The sequence below is a fragment of the Eimeria acervulina genome, genomic scaffold (assembly GCF_000499425.1).
Source record: "Eimeria acervulina Houghton genomic scaffold, Eah_scaff53, whole genome shotgun sequence".
Lineage (NCBI taxonomy): Eukaryota > Apicomplexa > Conoidasida > Eucoccidiorida > Eimeriidae > Eimeria > Eimeria acervulina.
In genome coordinates this window covers 53,922-73,975 of record NW_013549748.1, presented here as the reverse complement: position 1 = coordinate 73,975, position 20,054 = coordinate 53,922, and the positions used below count along the sequence as shown (strand labels likewise).

Below are 20,054 nucleotides of genomic sequence, written 5' to 3'. Positions count from 1 at the left end.
TATTCTCTCCAGTAGGGCTTCTGTTTGTTTATTTTTAAAGACATTCTGAGAATAAGACTAGAAAAATAAAAGTGTTTGCTGCAGCAACAAAAAGTTTGATGCTGCAGCAAACACTTCTGCAGGAGGTTTGATAGCTGTACATACGCCGCAGGGGTTGCTGCATCTCATTCTTGGTGTTTTTGTTTAGGAAATTTAACCTTCCTAAACAGTTAGGGGCCCATGCACACTTATTTTAATCTAATTAAACAATAATAAAAAAGAAAGAGATATTATAGCCACGCATTCATGAAGGTCCTACATTTTGAAAACAGCATCGAGAGGCTCACGCTGAGTCTCTCACGGAGAGAGGGATACTTATATATATAGTAATAAAAATAATAATAATTATTATTGATATAGTTTAATAACAATTATTGTACTTATTATCGATTTTATAATAATAAATCTGTTAATACTCTAATAAAGGCATATATATGCAAACATATATTTGAGTATCAAGATCGACACCAACGCGAGCAACAGCAGCAGCAGCAGCAGCTGCAACAGTAGGAAATATAGTACAGAGTATATTGTATTTTGCATATAGTATATTAGATATATATATATATATATATATATTTGGCGGCTCAGCCATTGGATGGCTTTGCTGGCAGCTGGCAGCTGTTGTGCAAGTTAATCTGCTGCATCTGCAGCAGCAGCAGCTGCTGCTGCAGCTGAAGCCCTTTGTGGTTGCCGCCAGCTTTCAACTTGTCCACTTTCTTAAGAAGGAGACACAGGAGACACTCTGTATGTTTATGCTTACATCCTCTCCTCTGAAGGGAAAGAGAGACAGAAGAAGCATCCCTCTTTCTTCTGTGCTATTGGGGCTGTCAGTGCACGTATAGCTTTCTTTTTGCTGCTGCTTTTGCTGCAGCGGTGAGTGGCTCAGAGCAGTAGGGGGAGTGGCACTTGAAGCCCTCTCAAAGGGCTTTAAGCGTCTCTTCTCAATGTGTCTCCTTGGCTTTGGAGCTCGCGAACTGCACCAAAAGGGAGACAGCAGCGCTTACAAGAAAGTGTAAAGGGGAAGAAAAGACCGGGAGGCAGGGGTTGCTTTTAAGCAGAGACTCATGTGGATGTGCCGCAGCAGGAGCTGCCTGGAGACCGATCCGGCGTGGATCTGCTGCTGCTGCTGCTGCTGCTGCTGCTCGGATCGGCAGCAGCATAAGCAGCAGCAGCCAGGAACAGAAGCTTGACCCCACAAACACAAGGCTGCGAGCAGCACAGTCACTGCCAAAGGGCGTATGCACACCTGAGAGCTGCATGCAGCTAAATGCATTTAAGGAGGCTCAGCAGCCTTCAGCTGCCAACAAGGCATTCTTTGTGACTCCTAGGTTTTAGGGTTTAGGGTTTAGGGTTTGTTCAGGGATGCTGTTGATTGTTCATCACTGGCCACGCAAAATAGGGTCCTGCTACAGCTCTTGCCAGCAAGGGAGCCTTCGGTTACTGCTGGTGGTGCTGCTACTGATGCTGCTTCTACTAACGCTGCTGCTACCGCCGCACTTGCTGCAGCTGAGGTTGGTGTGCTGCGCTGTTGCTGTACTTCTGTTGCTGCTGATCTATAAGAGCCTGCCTCTCGTCTGAGGCACAGAACTTGCGTATATTGCTGGGGCAGACTGTCATGCATGCATGGCCTAGGAGACACTTTAAGCCTGTTGCTGTTGCCGCTATGAAAAGGAGACAGACAGCTCGCTGCAGCATCGCGCCAGCCGGTGTGCTAATGCTGTTCCCGTTGGCCTGTGATGCTGCAGGTTGCTGCAGAGAAGAGCTCCAGCTGCCGCTTGTTTGCTGCCTGTGCTGATGCTAGCTGCGCTGCTGTTGCTTCTGCCGTCGGTGTTGTTGCTGTTGCTGCTGCGCTTGCGGTTCAGCTCAGGGCTTTCTCTGTTGAAGGGCCCCATTGCAAGGCCGACGCTACATTAGAATCCACTCCCCCAATCCACCCAGCTAGCTAGATAGCTAGCTAGGAAGCTGGCCTGCCCAGATGAGTGGTGGGAACGGAGCTTAGGAGGGAGAACTCCAGCAGCAGCAGCAGCAGCAGCAGCAGCACAAGCAGCAGCACAAGCAGCAGAAACAAAAGGCGTAGCACCTTGTTCAGGTGTCTCTATGGAAGGCCGGACGAGTGCATCTATCCACAGAAAAGCAGCTGCAGCATGAGCAGAAGGACTTGCTATTCAAGCTGCCGCTGCTGCTCGTTGCTGCAGTTGTTCTTACTCGGGTCGCTGCAGCATAACACCTCGAAATATAAGCCCTCAAGCCAAAACACCTTAATTGTTTTTTGGCCTCTGTAAAAAGCTTTGTTTCAGGTGCGGGGCTGCAGCAGCAACTGCAGCGCGATCATCAGCAGCAGCAGCAGCAACAGCAGCAGCAGCAGCGGCTACAGCAGCCGCTGCAGCAAGTGTGAAATGTCTTGCTGCTGTAGCAGGGCCCTGAAGGCGGTTGTCGCCGGAAATCCTGTACTGGAGAGGACTTTTGTTGAGTAGAGTGTTACTGCTGCAGCTGCTGCTGCTGCTGCTGCAGCGCTGCAGCTGTGCCTTGTGAAGCCTCCCTTGCTGTACGAGGTCACTTACTAGCAAAGCGCATAGATCAGCTTAAAATAGGAATACAAATGTTCTTAAACATCTCTTCAATTATCCCGAGATCTGAGGTTAGGGCTTATTGTTTAGAGTGTAGGGTTTAGGGTTTAGGGTTTAGGGTTTACGTTTGAATACCATATCGAGGTCACCTCTACTCGATCCCGCCCCCGAACCCCGTGGGCTTTTTCTCACCTCACATCCAGTGTAAACAAAAGCAATTACTCTGGCGCATGGAAACCATACAAGCAGCAACAGCAACAGCAGCAGCAGCGACAGCAGCAGCAGCAGCAACAGCAACGGCAACAGCGGCGGAGGAAAATGGAGGCTGAGGAAGCGGCGGGCACAGAGTTGCAGCAAGAAGAGCAGCACGAGAAGCAACAACACGAGGAAAACAGTAAGCAGCTTGAAGAGCCGCAACCACAGCAGCAGGAAGAGCAGCAGAGCCAAGATGAGCAGCAACAACAGCACGAGCAGCAGCAGCAGGGGCGGCAAGAGCAGGAGCAGCAGATTCAGCAGCAGGAAGAAGAAGAGGCCAAACAGCTGAAAGAGCAGCATGAGCCAGAAGGAGAGTCCCAGCCACAACGGGGGATGCAAAACGCGCTGCAGCAGCAGCAGCAGCAGGAACCTACCGAACTGCAGCAGCAGCAGCAGCCCCAGCAGCAGGAACGGGAGGAACACTTGCAGCAGCTGGACGACCAGGAGCATCAGCTGCAGCAGCAGGAAGACAAGGAGCAGGACAAGCCTAAGGAACAGCTGGTGCAGCAGCACGAGGAAGAGCAGCCGGAGCAGCATGAGCAGCAGCAGCACGCGCAACAGCTGCACCAGGAAGAGCAGGATGAAAAGCAGCCTCAAGAACATCATTTAGATGGGCTTCATGAGCAGCAATCGCAACACGAGCAGCAAGCGCAGCAACAGCAGCCAGAGCAGCACGGGCAGCAAGAGGAGCAGCAGCAGCGCGAGCAGCAGGAGGGTCAGATGCAACAAGAGTCGCAAGAACAGCAGCACAGCACGGATGAAGAGCCAGAGAAGCAGCACATCTCGGATCGGCAGCAGGAAGGAGAGCAAGCGGGGCAGCAGGAAGAACGGCAGCAAACCCCTAAGCGGCTGCAGCACCAGGACGAACAGCAGCAGCAGCAGCATCAACATCAAAATGACGAGGTAGTCGAGCTTCAGCAACAGCAGCAACTGCACGAAAAGAGCGAGGAGCAGCGAGAGCAGCAGAAACCACATATTGAAGTGCAGCAAGAAGGCCCGCTGCAGCGAGAACAGCAGCAGCAGGATAAACTGCAACACGAAGCTGAATATCAGCCAGCAGGCGAAGGAGAAGACGACGGCCTACGCCGGGACCAGGAGCAGCAGCAGCAGCAGAAACAGCAGCAACATACGCAGAAACAGCAGAAACACAAAGAGTACCAACAGAACGAACAGCAGCAGCAGCAGAACGAGCACCAGCAAAGCGAGCTGCAGCAACAGCCACAACAGCAGGATGAGCACGGGCAGCGTAAGAAGCAGCATCAGAAGCAACAGAAGCAGCATGGGAGAAAGCAGCAGCTGCAGGATGTGCAGCAGCAGCAGCAGCGGGGTCAGCAGGAGAATAAACAGGGGCTGAAAAGCAAGGAAGAGCCACGCATAAAGGAGGAGGAGGAGGAGCAGCAGGAACAGCAAACAGCGACTGAAGAAGCAACAGTAGGTGAGGGTGCCTGCAAGTATTCATTTCCGCTGCATCTCCAGCAGCACAGCAAACTCACAAAACGCCTCAACACGCTTGGCTGCTACCAAATGGACGAATTGCTGCTGCTGCTGCTGCTGCTGTTTGCTGCTGCTGCTGCTTGTGTACTATTGCTACTGCTGCTGCAGCACTTGCTGAAGCTGAAATGCGGTTGGCTTCCTCTTTGCCGCCGCAGCAGCAGCAGCAGCAGGAACAGCTGCAGCAGCAGCAGCAGCAACCAGAATCAGAGTCTCTAGGAAAGAAGAGACTGAGCGAAGATTACAGCTTCCTGATGTTTGGGTCTCGCGTCTCCCTGGAGGACTTAGAGGAGTTTTCAATGAAGGGAGAAACCTTGAGGCCGCAGCAGCAGCAGCAGCAGCAGCAGCAGCAGCAGCAGCAACGAGACACCAGCAGCTACTGGATGGACCCTCTAAAGGAGCGAAGGCAGAAAATGGCAGCACGAAAAGCATTAGAGGAAGCAGACGGAGAGCTAGGGTTTGCACTGAAGCAAATCAAGTGGAAGCATCGATGTGTTCAGCACGTACAGCCTAAACCCTAAACCCTAAACCCTAAACCCTCAACCTTGAACGCTGGTTCAGGCTACACCCAGATTGTTTTCCGTTGCTGACGCGCTTGCTGCTGCGGCTGGCAGCAGCAGCGCCTCTGTTGGAGCAGCAGCTGCTTCTTTGGTGGTGCTGCTGCTGCGCTTCCTTTTGCACTATCTTTGCTGCTGTTGCTGCTGCTGTTGCTGCTGCCGTTGTTGTTGCTGCTGCTGCTGCTTTTACTATTGCTGCGCTGGCGTGTGTGCAAAGCTCCCGCCAACTTTCGTTTCATGCATATGGGGTCCGTCATGAGGGTTTAGGGTTTAGGGTTTACGGTTTAGGGTTTAGGGTTAGGCTGCATTGCAGGAAGTACAACTGCTAAGCCCAGAAGAAACCCGCACCTTGAGGCAGCATCATACTCCGAGTGCTCGCCGAGCAGCTAACCGCCAGCCTGCCTACCGCAGTGAGCTACTGTTGCAGCTGCTGTTGCTGCTTCTGTTGTTGCTGTTGCTGCTGTTGCTGTTGCTGCTGCTGGATTGCCTCTCCCTTTAATCTGCGGCTCGTTCTGCGCAGTGTATAACGGTTTCTCTGTTGCCGCTGCATGCAATTTGCTTCTGTTCTGCTACTGCACATACATGCCGAGGTGGGGCTATGCACGTCGTTGGTGCTGCTGCAATTGTTGTTGATGTGGGAGTGCTGCTGCTGCTGCTGCTGCTGCTGCTGGTGTGGGTGGATGATGCCTCAGGCCGAGGACTGTCCCCTCCTGCAGCAAGCCAAAAGCAGACAGAGAGGGGCAAGAAAACTGAAACCCCAGATGCCGTAGCAGCTCTTCGGTGCACTCTTCTAAACCCTAAACCCTAAACCCTAAACCCTAAACCGTAAACCCTAACCCCTAAACCCTATATCTTGCAACGTTTGCACGCGCCTTCCCCTCCCTACAACAAGAACAAGAGCTCTCCGAATGCTACATTGAGTCTCCTGTTGCTGCTGCTGCTGCTGCTGCTGTTGTCTCCTTCGGCCCTCAGGCGCCTCATGTTGGAGCTCCGAAAGCGAGTGGCGGAGATGCCGGGCGACTTTGGGTAGGGGGCAGTAATCTGTTTTGTGTTAAATCATTTCAAACCCTAAACCCTAAACCGTAAACCCTAACTGTCTTGTGTTTCTCTCTGCACCTCTTCTGCTTGGCGCTCTCCTCCGCTGTCTCCTTGCCCCTTTCCGTGCACTTGTCTTCGTTTTGTCTTTGTCTGTTTTTATCTCTGTCTCCTTTTATGTTGCTGTCTCTGTCCCCCATGCTTTGTTTGTCTTCGTCTCTGTCTCAGCCTCTGCTGCTCTCCTGGTCTCTGCTTCCTCGGCCTCTCCTTCTGCCTCTTTTCTGTCTCTTTTATGTCTCTATCTCCTTGTTTGTCTCTCTGTCTCTGTCTGTGCTTGTCTCTGTCTTGTTTTCCTCCCCGTTTCTTTCTGTCGGTTTCTTTGTCTCTTTATCTGTCTCTGTCTCTTTATCTGTGTCTGTCTCTTTATCTGTCTCCGTGTCTTTACCTGTCTCTTTATCTGTCTCTTCCTATCGGGTTTGTTTCTGTTTTTTCTCCGTCTCTTTTTGTGTCTATAGGGACCGCCAAGGAGGTGCCGATGTGTCTCTGTCTTTAGAGCGTTGGAGTGGGAGGAGAGGTATATCCTTTAACAGCAGCAACAGCTTTAGCAGCAGCAGACAGCCATCATTAGGGCCCCCTGGGCAGGGCCCACAGGACAGCAGCAGCAGCAACAACAACAACAACAACAGCAACAACAACACGGGTGCATGCAGCGAAGGTGAAGAACAGTCGGTACTGAACTTGGGCGGCGAGGACGAGGCAACGTTTGCTGTTGCTGCTGCAGCAGCAGCAGCAAACCCCGGAGACCTCAGACACCCCGGGGCCCTTCCGGGCTTCATACACTGGCTAGCTAGGCTAGAAGTACTTGAAGCGCTTCGCTGCATTTTTAGAGACGATGTCTCCTTTTCTGTTAACAGCAGCACTAAGATTGAAGCCATGCTGGTGCTCAAGGTGAGACAAATAAATCCTTCTTTGCTGCATGCATGCATTGTATGCACACAAGCCTCCGTCTGCATGCAAACAGCCCTGCATGCATGCACGCATGCAAACAGCCCCCATGCATGCATGCACGGGTGCGAGCAGGGGTGCAAAACATTTACCTGTCGTCTGTCTGTATGTACACCCGAAGCAGCTTCACGGGGTGTATACAGGCAGTAGCAGGGGGCCACAATAAAGCTGCAGTTTGCTGTTGGGGCTGCATGCATGCGCTCCCAGGCCCTCCTGCGGAGATACCGCCAAGAGAGGAGACAGCAGCTAGCAAGCGGCGAGGTGCCCCCTTCGAGTACGTCCCCCCTGTACCGAGCTAGCCAGCTAGCTAGCTAACTAACTGGCTAGCTAGATATCTATCTACCTAGCTAGCTAACTAGCCAAGCCGTTGCCTGTGGGGGCTGTGTGCTGCAGGCTCTGCTGCTGCTCTGAACTGCGCGGCAGCGCGAGCGCCTTGCATGCAGCAGCCTGGGGAGAAGAGAGGGAAGCGAAGGTCCTTTCGTTAAAGGAGACACTCCCCTTAAACGCTTCAAATGGAGACAGCCAAATGCAGCTTCAGACACAATTGCCTTGACCATATGCACACAAAGGGAGAGGAATAACCAACACTGCAGCAGCAGACGCAGCTGCAATAGACGCTATACAGACGCAGCAACAAACAAGCGGTCTGCAGGCCCCATCTGCATGCATGCGTGCATGCATGCATGCATGTATGTATGCATGCATGAGATACGCCTCTTTTAAAGTTTTCAAGAGAGTCCTTTGGCCGCCACCGCATTGACAGAAGAGCCGAAAATTTGTCTCTAAAAACACCACATGCTTCGCCTTTAATAAAATGTCTTCACTTGCTCCCCCAAGGCAGCTGCATGCACGCAAGGGTGAATGCATGCAAGGATGCATGCATGCAAGGGTGCATGCATGCAGGAGCGCATGCGGAGGCACTCAGGTTAATAGCCTTTATTTTAAGGGTTTCGGGTTGTTTAGGGTTTAGCAAAGGCCCTAGACTGTCTCCCTGAGGTCCCTGCTGCTGTAGCGGGTGAAGAAGCAGCTGAACGTACACTGCACGCATCTGCAACAGGCTAAGTGCTGCGTAGATGGAGCAACTGCAGCAGCAGCAGCAGCGGCAACCACCGTAGCATCGCAGCAGACACAATAGTTACCTGTCAACAGCAGCACGCCCCAGCAGCGAATCCTGCTGCTGCTGCTGGTGCTGCTGCTGAAGACGCTGCAGCAACGACTTTGCAGCTGCTGCGAATGCTGTTTTAGGGCAACCCCCCCCCTCTGTCTCATATTTAAACTGAGGCTGAGCAGATCCTCTCAGCCACGAATCTATAGCACGGCCCAGCAAGCTAGCTGGCTAGCTAGCTAGCTAGCTAGCTAGCTAGCCCGCCATGCCTAGGTTGCCAGCTAGGTAGCCATGCCCAGCTACCTGACTAACTAGCCACGCCCAGCTAGCTAGCTAGCTAGCTAGCCCGAAAGGCGAGGCAAATTCCAGCCCATGAGGCGTTAGAAGAGTTAAAAGGCTGAGGGCACTGGAGGGCAGCCAATGGGAGACGAGAGAATGAGCAAAACAAACAATTGGGGCTGCATGCGTTGGGGCTGCATGCAGATTTGTTGTATGCATGCATTCATGCTCATGCAATGAGATTGAGGAGCTCTTGTGTTGCCTCACCAAGAGGTAGATCAGGGTGGACGCGTTCGTTGAGGGGAGGCAGCAGCTGCTGCAGCTGCTGCAACAGCTGCTGCTGCTGCTGCAGCTGCTGCCGTGTCACGCTATCAGACAGCAGGGTACCCGCCCCCGCAACACAATGATAAAAGAGCTGTGGGTCTGTCTCTGTGTTCATCACCTCCATCATCAACTCGCACAACTGAAGCAGCAGCAACAGCAGCAACAGCAGCAACAACAGCAATAGCGGCGGCAGCAACAGCAGCAATAGCGGCGGCAGAAGCAGCAGCAATAGCAACATCCCAAGCATCTGTGCCCAGATGCATACCGCAAGCTCAACATCAGCTGCAGCAGCATGCAGAGCAGCACCATGCAGAGCAGCAGACGCATGCAGAGCAGCAGCAGCATGCAGAGCAGCACGCAGAGCAGCAGCAGCATGCAGAGCAGCACGCAGAGCAGCAGCAGCATGCAGAGCAGTAGGAGTAGCAGCAGCAGACCTCTACTTTGTGTTCCCTTGACAAAGAGTTGGGGCCAAGCGCGTTGCAGGAGACAGCCAAATTTAAAAGGAGACAACAGAAGGCCTGGCGGCAGGGTCGCGAGTTAAAGAGAGACAGTGAGGAGACAGCTGTTTTCAATGTGCTGAGCAGCTGCAGCACACACGCACACCTCCCCAGAAAGGAGCAGATTTCTGCTGCTGCTGCTGCTCCTGACTGCCGCTGCTGCTGTAGCTTAACTGCAGCAGCAGCAGAAGCCTGCTGCAGCTATTTGTGTCTGTGCGGAAAGAAAAAGGGACGCCACGCTGATAAAACGGAGGCTACAAACAAAAACCGAAGCAGCAGCAGAGGAGACACGCTGAGGCAGACAGCTAGCTAGCTAGCTAGCTAGCTGAGGAGACACAGGTGCCTTGGTAGCTAGCCAGGCAAGGACAGGCATACACCCCCAGCTAGCCATGCAAATAGAGACAAACAGAGCGAGGGAGACAGTCAGCTAGCCACACGCAGCGACACGGAGAGAGACAGCTAGCTACACTAGAGGGAGGAGACAAACAGCTAGCCAGAGACGCAAGAAGAAAAGGGATAACAAACCTGCTGCGCGTGCTGCAGCAGCACTGCCCTGTTGGTAGGAAGCACAAGAAGGTTCGACAAGAAACGCAGGCAACACAAAAACAAACCCGCTCCCTGCACCTGCTGCTGCTGCTGCTGCTGCTGCTGTGCTGCAGCACATGTCTCCTTGATGCGCTGCAGCGCCAGCTGCACAAAGTCCCATCTGCAGCAAACGCCAAGACGAGCAAATGACCCGCAGAATGGATAGCAGAGCCCTACAGTGGTTACGCAGTAACAGCAAAGCAGCAGCAGCAGCAGCAGCAGCAACTGCTGCTGCTGCTGCAATAGCAAAAGCAGCAGCATGTGCCCGCATTGCCTGCCGTGTCCAGGGTAGAGGGTGAGGGAGACGAAGGAGACAGCCTGAAGGTGGGAAGGGGAGGTGCTATAAAAGGAGACAGGAGAAAGTAGACACGTTGCGGTGTACAGACAGCTGGCAGCTGCACTCACCCGTTGTTTGTAGTATTCTTGCAGCCCATAGAGTACTGAGGATGGAGACAGAAGAGACGCCACAAATCAAAGACAGGCAATTGAAAGACAGCAGGGAAAAGAGACAGCTGCTGCATCATCACGTGCACTTCGCTCGCCCTGCAGCAGCAGCAGCAGCAGAGAGGACAGCAGCAAGGAGACAGATAAACATATATATAATATATATATCGCTAAGTTGAGGCATAACAACGAAGGAAACAGAGACACAGAGGAGACAGAGAAAAGGAGAAGATAGCGAGGAGACAGACACAAACGCAGAGAGACAGCAGACAACTGAGGAGCCCAATTCAAACAGAGTAGACATGGAAGAGACAAAGGAGGAGAAAAAAAAAGAGAGACAGAACAAAACACAGAGAGAGGAGACAGAGAAGAAACAAACTGGACAGAGACAAAAGAGGAGACAGAACCCTAAGAGAGACACCTTCCTACAGAGACAGCTCAGACAGGAGACAGCTGCAGCAAGTGTGCATGCAAACAGAAGTATAAACGGAGACAGGAGACACCTACGCAATGGAGACAGAAGCAACGACGAAGGAGGCAAGGAAAAGAGATAAACAAAGACAAAGAAAAAGGAGACACAAGAAAAGAGAGACAAAAATAGCAGCAGCACCTGAAGTTCTCCTTCAGAAAATTGCTGCTGCGCAGCTTGTCGAGAGCAGCAACAAGATACGTTTCATCCAGTGCAGACAGCTGGGCCTGCAGCAGCAGCAGCAGCAGCGACAGCCACAGCCGCATGCGCGCTTCAAGATCCGTACATCAGGCAGCAAGAGCAGCAGCGGCACTTTTTACTGCTGCAGCAGCACATTCTGCGGCAGCAGTAGCCCATTCAGCAGCAGCAACGACAGCAGCGCATTCAGCAGCAGCAGCAGCAGCAGAAACAACAGACCTGGTTTGATTGTTCTTTGAGTTTCTGCTGAGCCTCCAGCAGTCCCTTCTTAAGTCCTTCCATGTTAGCTTTAACAAAGGAGACACACTCCAGCACGGGGAAGCGTTTCTGCACGCTGTCTCCGCTGCTGCTGCTGCTGCTACCTGCTGCTGCAGTTGCTGCTGCTGCTGCACTGGACGGGGCAGCCCCCGAGGAGACAGCTCCTGCAGCCCCGCCGCTGTTAGCGATAATAAAGGAGACAATTTGCTGCAAGTAGGTCTTATGCAAATTCTCCCTAGCTATAAACTTCTCAGCTACCACCAACGGGTTCTCGCCTCGGCTGCGTACAACCCACAGCAGCATGCCTCAGGCCATCCTGGCTAGCTAGCTAGCTAGCTAACTAGGTAACTTGCTAGATGATGCAGCAGGTGGCTAGCTAGCTAGATATATAGGGAGCTAGAGCTAGCTGCAACAGGTGGCGACCTAGCTAGCGAGCTAGCTAGCTCCCTCCTGCAGGTTAGCTGCAACGCAGCGATCTTGCTGCCTCGAAGAAGTGGAGCGAGAGGTTCCTGTTTAGCTAGCTAGCTAGCTAGCTAGCCAGCTGACTACGTGTCTCAGCAACTCAGCAATGGGTAGCTGCGTTAGCTCTAGTGGCGTGAATGCCTACGTAGCTGGCTGGCTAGCCGGCTTCCTAAGCAGCTAGCTAGCTGCGAACTAGCTGCCTTGCTGCCCAGCAAACCCACGAAAACCAGACTACGTCCGGGCTGATAATCTAGCTATCTATCTAGCTAGCTAGCTAGATAGCTAGATAGCTAGCTAGCTGCACAGCTAGCTACAGCACCGGCTCGCTAGCTGAAGAGAGTAACAGCCAACCACTGCGTACTTGTACGGAAATTTCTTGTAGGAGCCTTCCTCTCCAATCTCGACATTAAACACAAAGTCATAGTCCCCTGCAGCAAAGAACTGCAGCAGCAGCAGCAGCAACAGCAACAGCAGCAGAGCCTGTGTTGCAGACCCCTCTCTTTCTTACTCTCGTCGCCTCCTCTCATTAAAGGCGATGTCAATACCACATAATCCCGCACGCAGCAGCAGCAGCAGCAGCAACAGCAACGGCAGCAGCCTCAGCAAAAAGCTGCTGCTCTTGCAACAGCAGCCGCACTGCCACCAGTACTAGCGTTGGCCTTAGCAGCAGCAGCAGCAGGAGCATTAGTACTAGCAGCAGCAGCAAGAGGCTGACCTTGTCTCCTGCGAAGTACGTCTTGTCTCTGTTTTGTTTCTTTTTGTTTTTGATAGGGTTCAGAGCCATCCCCACGAACTCCCATTGCTGCTGCTGCTGCTGCCAGCCGAAGACAACCGCTTCATCGCCCCTTCTACATACCTAAACACACAAGCAGTGCGCCCCTCGCTGTTGCTATTGCTGCTGCAGCTGCTGCCCCTGCTGCAGCTGCTCTCTCTGCTGCAGCTCCTGCCGTTTCTGTTTCTTTTTCTGCGCCTGCTGCTGCTCTTGTTCCCTTCGCTGCTGCCGCTGCTGCTGCTTTTGCCTTAACTGCAGCTGCTGTTGCTGCTGCTGCAGCTGCTGAACGTACCACCAATTCGCCATCCTTTGCACCGATGCGTCTCTGCATTCACAACAGGAGACAGCTAGAAACACCTGTTGCTGCTGCTGCTGCTTCCGGCGCTGCAGCAGCAATCTTGAGGACGCCCAATGCAGCAGCAGTGAGGGAAACCCAGAGAGCAGCAAAAGGAGAGCAGCAGAGGGAACTGGACACAGCAAACAAAGCAACAGCAAACCGAAGAGGGCAGCAGCAAAAGCAGCAGCAAGAGGCGACGCAACAGAGCAGCAGCAGCAGCAACAAGAGAGGCAACACAACAGAGCAGCAGCAGCAGCAGCGGCTGCAGCAACCAGAGACAAAAGGCGACACAGACAAAAGGAGAGAGAAACAAGAGGAGACAGACAAAAGGAGACAGACAAAAGGAGACAGGCCGTTGTTCTATTTTACTTTGAGTTCTTCTTCAGTTGGCAGTTGCTGCAGGTCCAACTCTTCGCCCCTCTCTTCTGTCTCTTTCCCCTGCAGCACAGAACGCAACCTGCTGCTGCTGCTGCTGCCGTTGGTGGTGTTGCTACTCCTGGTGGCGTTGCAGCACTTGCTGCTGCTGTCTGCCACATAGAAGCGTTATCTGCCGGGCAGGAGGCAAGGATCCTCTTTTGTCCCTGCTGCACCTGTTGCTGTTGCTGCTATTGCTGCTGCTGCTTCGGTTGCTGCTGCTGCTGTTGTTGTTGCTGTTGCTGCTGCTACTGGGCGTAGGGACTCACAGCATCGGCCTCTGCTCTTGCTGCAGCAACGACGTCAGCCGGAAGCGCCCGCGCTTCATCTGCTGTCCATACACTGAAACACCAGCAGCAGCAGCAGCAGCAGCAGCAGCAGCAGCAATATCAAACAACCGCAGCAGAGACAGGAAGAGACAGGCCGAGCTGCAACGGGAGGGAATTCACGCATAACAAAGGAGACAAAATAAAACGAAAAAGAGACAAGAGACAAACGTAAAGAAAAGGGAGCAAAAGACGAAGATAAAGACAAGGAGACACATGGCAAAGACAAGGAGACACAAGACAAAGAAAAGGAGACACGTGAAGAAAGTAAGGAGACACAATTCACCGCAGTGCTCCGTCTTCACACGCCGTCGCCACGTCGCCTGTGGGCAACTCCACTACCTGCAGAAGCAGCAGCAGCAGCAGCAGCAGCAGGGACCGCACGAGCAGCAGCAGCAAGTGGAACAACTGATGCAGCAGTTACAGCAGACGCAGCAGCGACAGAAGCAGCAGGAGCAGAGGCCACACCAGCACGTAGCAGCAGCACCGCCACGAGCATCAGCATCAGCAGCAGCGAGAGCAGCATTAGCTGCAACGGACCTGCCAGACAGTAGCTGGGTGCTGCAGCTGCTGCAGCAGAGAGACAGAGGGACCTGCAGCCTCTGAAATTCTCCAAAGGCAGCAGAGACCATCGTCCCCTGCGGTGTACATACACCCCGGATGACAGGCTGAGACGCAGCAATCTGCAGCAGCAGCAACAGCAGCAGCAGCAGCAGCAGCAACAGCAGGAATGAGAACGAGAGAAGCATTGGCTCACTGTTTAATCGATACAAGGAGACAGGCATAAGGTGGAGGAGACAAAGAGAGACAAAGAGACAGAGAGAGAAAGGCATGTCTTAATAAAGGGGACAGGAAGAGACAACAGACACAGCACAGCAGACACAGCGACAGGGGGAGACAGTCGCGCTCTACAAAAAATAAACAAACGTAGACCCACATATAATAATATAATGTAATATATATATATTAATATGCATAATAATAATAAAGCAAAGAAAAAAGAGACAGAGACGGAAGGAGACGAAGCAAGGAAAAGACAGCAGCTAAAGACAGATGAGAGACAAAAAGAAAGAACAAGACAAAACAGCCCAGGAAAGAGACAAAGAGACAAAAGGAGACAGCTACAGACAGATGCGAAGGAGACAGGAGCTCAGAGAGAAGATAAGACAGACGAGCAGCAAAAGCAAGGTGAAAGAGGAGACAAAGAGAGATCAAAGGAGACAAAAAAAGACAAAAAGAGACAATAAACGAGAAACAACGAGACAGTAGCAGGCAGATGGAGGAGACAGAAGGAGACAAAAGAAGCAGACAAAAGGAGACACAAAAAGAAAGCGAAAGGAGAAAGAGGAGGCAAATGAAGGAGACAATTAAGCAAAAATATATATATATATATATAAGAAACAAACAAAGGGGACAAGCAAAAGAGACAAATAAGAGACAAATAGGAGAGACAAATAAAAGGAGACAAATAAAAGAGACAAGCAAAGGAGACAAAAGGGGACGGAAGACTCACCGAAGATAAAGGCCTCGTGGGCGTCCTGCTTCGTTGCAAGGCATTGGCCGTCTCCTCCCCACAGCTTGATGCACCGGTCGTTAGATACACTCACAAACCTGCTGCTGCTGCTGCTGCTGCTGCTGCTGCTGCTGCTGGAGGCAGGGGGAAGGGCGGCGAGAGAGCGTATGATGTCCTCGTGAGCAGCTGCAAGGCAGAGAAGAGACACAGCGCAGTGTTCTAACTGTCTCCTCTTCTGTCTCCTTTTCTGTCTCTTTTTGTCTCTGCATAACTGCATATACTGAAGAAGAGTTTATTTATATTTCTGTCTCCTCCTGCATGCTTCTTGCTGTTCCCAGACTGTCTCAAACATCTGCTTCTGTCTCTGTTTCTAAATCCTAGGTCTTATGCTTTGCTGCTGTCATTGTGCCCTGTCTCTCCTTCTATTATGTTGCTGTTGTTGCTTCTGCTGCTGCTGCAGTTGCGTGTTCTAAAGAGTGGTGCCTCCGTCCCTGCGGCTGCTGCGCCTCTCACCCAAGGCCGATTAGGGTTTAGGGTTTAGGGTTTGCAGCAGCGTGAAATCTCACCCTCAATGCACTTCTTAAGCTGCCCCTCTTCAGTCCAGAAGCAAATACTTTTTGCTTGAGACCCCGTCACTAACTCCTCGCCCAGCCAGCACAAGCACACTGCAAAACACCACCCAAACCCTAAACCCTAAACCCTAAACCCTAAACCCTAGGCTGTAATAGGCCCTAGTACAGAGGTCGCTAGGGGAAGAACAAGCAGCTGTAAGCCGCTCTTTGCACTCTGTAAGGGTTTAGGGTTTAGGGGCTGCCATGCAGGGATCAAAGCTCAGGGTTTAGGGTTTAGGGTTTAGGGTTTAGACCTGCAAAGGCGTGGTTTTGCTTCAAAACATGCAGCAAGACTCCATCATCACGACGCCAAACCCTCGCCTCTCCTCCCCAATCTCCTGAAGCTAAAAACCCTCGGTGCTCCGCCACGGAGCAGACCGCACTCTTGTGTCCCTGAACAAACCCTAAACCCTAAACTCTAAACCCTAAACCCTAAACCCTTGCCTTGGAGCCACGGCAGCAGCCCCTAGGTGCCTTGAACAGCATAGGGAAGCTATGTTTTAGGGTGGTGAGCTGGGGCTGACCACGGTGCTAGGGTTTAGGGTTTAGGGTTTAGGGTTTAGGGTTTACAAGGTAATGCATCTCTACAACCCCTGTTTCTGCAGATACTCTGCAGAGGGTTTGGTCTTTGCTTCCAGAGAAGAACTGCCCTGGATGAGAGAGAGAGGGAGAGAGACATAAAACAAAATCAGAGTGATGCCTCAGCGCTTTATGCGGGGTGTACATACACCCCAACGAGCTGCCGACCACAGCCCTGCTGCCGTTCCTGCTGCTGCTGCTGCTGTTGCTGTTGCTGCCAACCGTCCCGTTGTTGTTGTTCGCGTGCGCCTGCTGCTCGTCCTGCTGCTGCTGCTCCTGCTGCTCCTGCTGCCAGACAACCACTGTGGAGTCTAGGGACCCTGTCAGCAGCAATCCATTAGGCAGCAAGCAGCAGCAACGCACAGCAGCAGAATGAGCGCGGCCTTGAAAGGCCAGCTGAAAGGGGGAAGGATCCATGCTGCTCCCTTCAGCTGCTGCTGCTGCTGCTGCTGCTGTTGCTGTTGTTGCTGCTTCTGCTGATGGTTGCGCTGCCGCTGCTGCTGTTATTGCTGCTGCTGCTGCAGCTTCAGGTGTACGTACAGCAACTCAGAAGTACACCTGCTGCTGCCCAGGAGGCTCTCCCTAACCGTCGGCGAGGAAAAGAAAAATAAATAATAAAGGGAGGAGAGCCTGCGCTGCTCCTGCTGCTGTTGTTGCTGCTATTGCTGCTATTGTTGTTGCTGCTGTTGCTACAGGTTACAAAGGAGGCCTGCTGCTTTGTAGGCTGCAGTAAGAACTTGCTGCCGACGCCGCTGCCGCTGCTGCTGCGGCTGCTGCTGCTGCTGCTTCTCCAGGATCTGCAGCAGGGAGTAGGCAGCGCCCTCTGGCTTTGTCTGCTTATGTTTGTGAGGTTTTATTATAAATTCTTGGTTTAGAAATAACACACAACTGATTGCATCTTGCTGCTGCTGTGGCTCTTGTTGCTGCTATTGCTGCTGCTGCTCCTGCAGCTGCTGCTGCTGCTGCTGCAGCATTTTGTTTACACTGGGACAACGGTGAACACAGGGCAGTCTTCTAGGAAGTATTTTACATTAGCCAAGCAATTAAATTAATATACTATAATGAAATACATTTCAAAGATAAATATGTCTACGGATGGTGCGGTGTATAAACACCGCAGCTGCAATACTGTGAGCCTGTCTTGGAGCAGCAGTTCTTCTAGTACCTTAGCAACTGCAGCAGCACTAACAGCAGCAACAGCAGCAAAAGTGCTACTGCTTCTGGGAGTGCTTCGGCTTCGGCTAGTGCTGCTGTTTCATTCGATACTATGATAGCAGCAGCATTAACAGCGGCAGCAGCAGCAGCAGCAGCAAAAGCAACGCCAGCAACCACAGCAGCAAACATCACTAACGAACGATTACGAGATGCAGTAGAAACCAAACAACTAAGTGGCTGGTACTACCCTGCAGCACCAGCGGCAGCTAGCCAACTTGAGGCCAAGCTAGCTATAGCTCGCTGCTTACTGCAGTAAGCTGCGTGTTAGAAGAGGGAGGAGGGGAGGGAGGGGGGTAAGGAAGGAGAAAGTTGCTGTAAATCTGCTGCTGTTACGAGAGTTCTTGATCTTAATAGAGGACCCTCATGTGCTGCAACAGAGTAAAGACAATGCAGATTAAAACCCAGTAAAAAGCAGCTGACCCCCCTCTCCGATACACTGCCATCCTGGGAACAGCTAGCTGCGAAAGGACCTGGAGCTGTTATTAACAGAAGGCAGCTTCTCCTGAGTACCGACACTGTCTTGCTGCAACTGCAGCTACAGGGCAACCCCAGATGCCAGGAGAGCCAAGCCTCTTTTTGACAGATAAACTAACACCTTGGACAGCTGCTAAACACATTCGTGCCCACTAAAACGCAGCCTGCATGCAATTAGAAATATATACGTTAGCTTCAAGCAGAACTTCTACATATGCTACACCTCCCCTTTCTTTATCTGTTGGCCATGCCTCCGAACAAGAAATGCGTGCACTTAAAGGGGAGGGAAGGAAGTCGCGACCAGCTGGAGCCCCCAACCCAAAAGAGCAAAAGGACAACGAAAAAGATATGAAGAGCATGGCGTAGCCTGGGGAGACAAAGCTTGAGACTGCTTAGTGAGTGAGTTCAACTGCATGCACTCGCCATCCAGCAACGGGCTTCCAGCGGGCGAAAGCTCCTTGTTATTTAATACGAACAAAAATTCTACCTTCAGCTGCACCCACTTGTGGCGTTCATCGGATGTTGACTAAATCCACTTGGGATGCAGCCTTCGCGAAAACATTATGACGATATGCATGCATTTCTCCATCATTCCCGGCAGAAACTCTGCACTGCATTGGGGCGTCATTACTCTTTTTTGCTTAATCTACAGCCTCCACCCCTCTTACAATAGAGGATACACATGCTGCTGCGAGAACTCAGAGGTGCAGTGGGGTTGTAAGCTACGTGTCTTATTGCTTCTCTGCGTCAATACTTTAATGAATTCCTTCACGTATACCTTCATAGGGTCTACTGGAAGCTATACACGCGTCATCCATTGAGTCAATTATACTACTTGTAGGATTGGGTCGTAGTGAGCCAGTAAAATGCATAAGTGGTGAACTATTGTCGCATGACTCATTTTAGACTTAAGTTCAAATGCTGCACCCATATTTTCATCGGTCTTCCTCTCCTGTCTGCCATCGGGTTAATAGTCTCATGAATTGCAACAAAGAAAAGACGTGGAGGTTGCAAACCCTCGTCGTCGCTGAAGACATCGGATCCGCCTCATACTCTGTCTCAAGTAGCGCTAGCAACTCCTGAATATTAATACTATCTTGGATAATAGGCACATACTTGAGCTTTGAAGGATCATTTGGTGCCCCTGTGACCTCTTGTGGCCCCATCACTTCGGTGGGCCGTGCATGGGGGCCAGAGGCTTCTCCTGAGGGTTTATTGACCCCTCTATGTGCATTGGGGTTCCTGCTTTTCCCCCGGCAGTTTCGAAGTGCATGACACTGTTGGTTGTTAAATTGGCGGATGCGCCGCTCTCCACGCCCCCTAGACTTTTGAGTGTGAATCCGCTGACTCCTACCCTATGCTCTTGTGACGACAGGAGGTGTTTGCACAGTCTGAATATCCATACGGTCTACATATGCTTTTTCTTCATCCTCCCCCACGGTGCCCTTTTCTATGGGGCAGACGCAATTTGAACCTTTGTTATATACGCACCAACTTTTCAATGGTACTTCTCTTCAGTGGATAAGCTGCATGCAAGTAAAGTCGCACGTCGTTGCTTCATACAGAGCATGCTATAACTGTTGCAGCTGTTGCTGCTGCTGCACGACCCGTATATTTCTACCTTCAAGACGCATATTGGCAAGAAATGCCCCACCACCATTTCAGCGAAGGCATCGACTCATTCTACTGCTGCTGTTTCGCCTACTATCATTACCTTTTATCGGCGCAAATCCACTGGCCAATCCATTGACCCCTCATTCACCTGCAGCAGGACAGAGAGCGAAGGAGCACCAGCAACGCAACAGCGTCAGTTATCGCAGCTTCAGTTGCTTTTGGGGGAGCGCTAGGGGTGTAATAGGCCTAGATGAGGGCTTCTGGACTACTGTAGGGCCCCGCTTAGCGTGGGGCTGGCCATTGCTAGCTATGGTTAATACAGAGTGGGAGCTGCACTCATAGGGCGCAACATCAACGGCAGAAACCGACACCTGTAACTACTGCAGACAGAAAGACATTTGTGAACGCGGAAGCTGTACCAAAGCAACAACAGTGGCAGCACCAACAACAACAACAACTGCAGCGGCAGCAGCAGGACCAGCCGTTCACTGTTTTGCACGTTTTGCGTAAGTTCTTCCACCACGCGGGAAAAGGCTTGTGGAGGAAGTCTATTTGAATAAAGAAACCCAGTTTACAGCCGGAAAGATAAACGAATCACCATAAACATAAAAGGCTCACAGGCAAGA

General features: G+C 51.8%; 2 protein-coding genes across 2 annotated transcripts; one reads left to right on the top strand and one right to left on the bottom strand.

Moving 5' to 3' along the window:
• Positions 1-986: 986 nt before the first annotated feature.
• On the top strand, positions 987-8,014 carry EAH_00010460 (hypothetical protein, conserved; the record flags this gene model as incomplete). The annotated part of the gene is made up of 11 exons (XM_013395146.1): positions 987-1,054; positions 1,403-1,553; positions 1,788-1,869; positions 2,340-2,433; positions 2,813-4,299; positions 4,467-4,858; positions 5,226-5,322; positions 5,605-5,692; positions 5,885-5,938; positions 6,463-6,895; positions 7,916-8,014. The coding sequence occupies 11 exons, from the start codon at positions 987-989 to the stop codon at positions 8,012-8,014; spliced, it is 3,045 nt and encodes a 1,014-aa protein (XP_013250600.1).
• A 551-nt stretch (positions 8,015-8,565) lies between these two features.
• On the bottom strand, positions 8,566-17,197 carry EAH_00010450 (phospholipase A2 activating protein, putative; the record flags this gene model as incomplete). The annotated part of the gene is made up of 17 exons (XM_013395145.1): positions 8,566-8,799; positions 8,926-8,942; positions 9,769-9,863; positions 10,148-10,285; positions 10,797-10,882; positions 11,073-11,391; positions 11,893-12,001; positions 12,430-12,670; positions 13,366-13,438; positions 13,709-13,764; positions 13,963-14,024; positions 14,936-15,121; positions 15,502-15,600; positions 15,801-15,939; positions 16,294-16,445; positions 16,826-16,922; positions 17,183-17,197. The coding sequence occupies 17 exons, from the start codon at positions 17,195-17,197 to the stop codon at positions 8,566-8,568; spliced, it is 2,118 nt and encodes a 705-aa protein (XP_013250599.1).
• Positions 17,198-20,054: the final 2,857 nt, after the last annotated feature.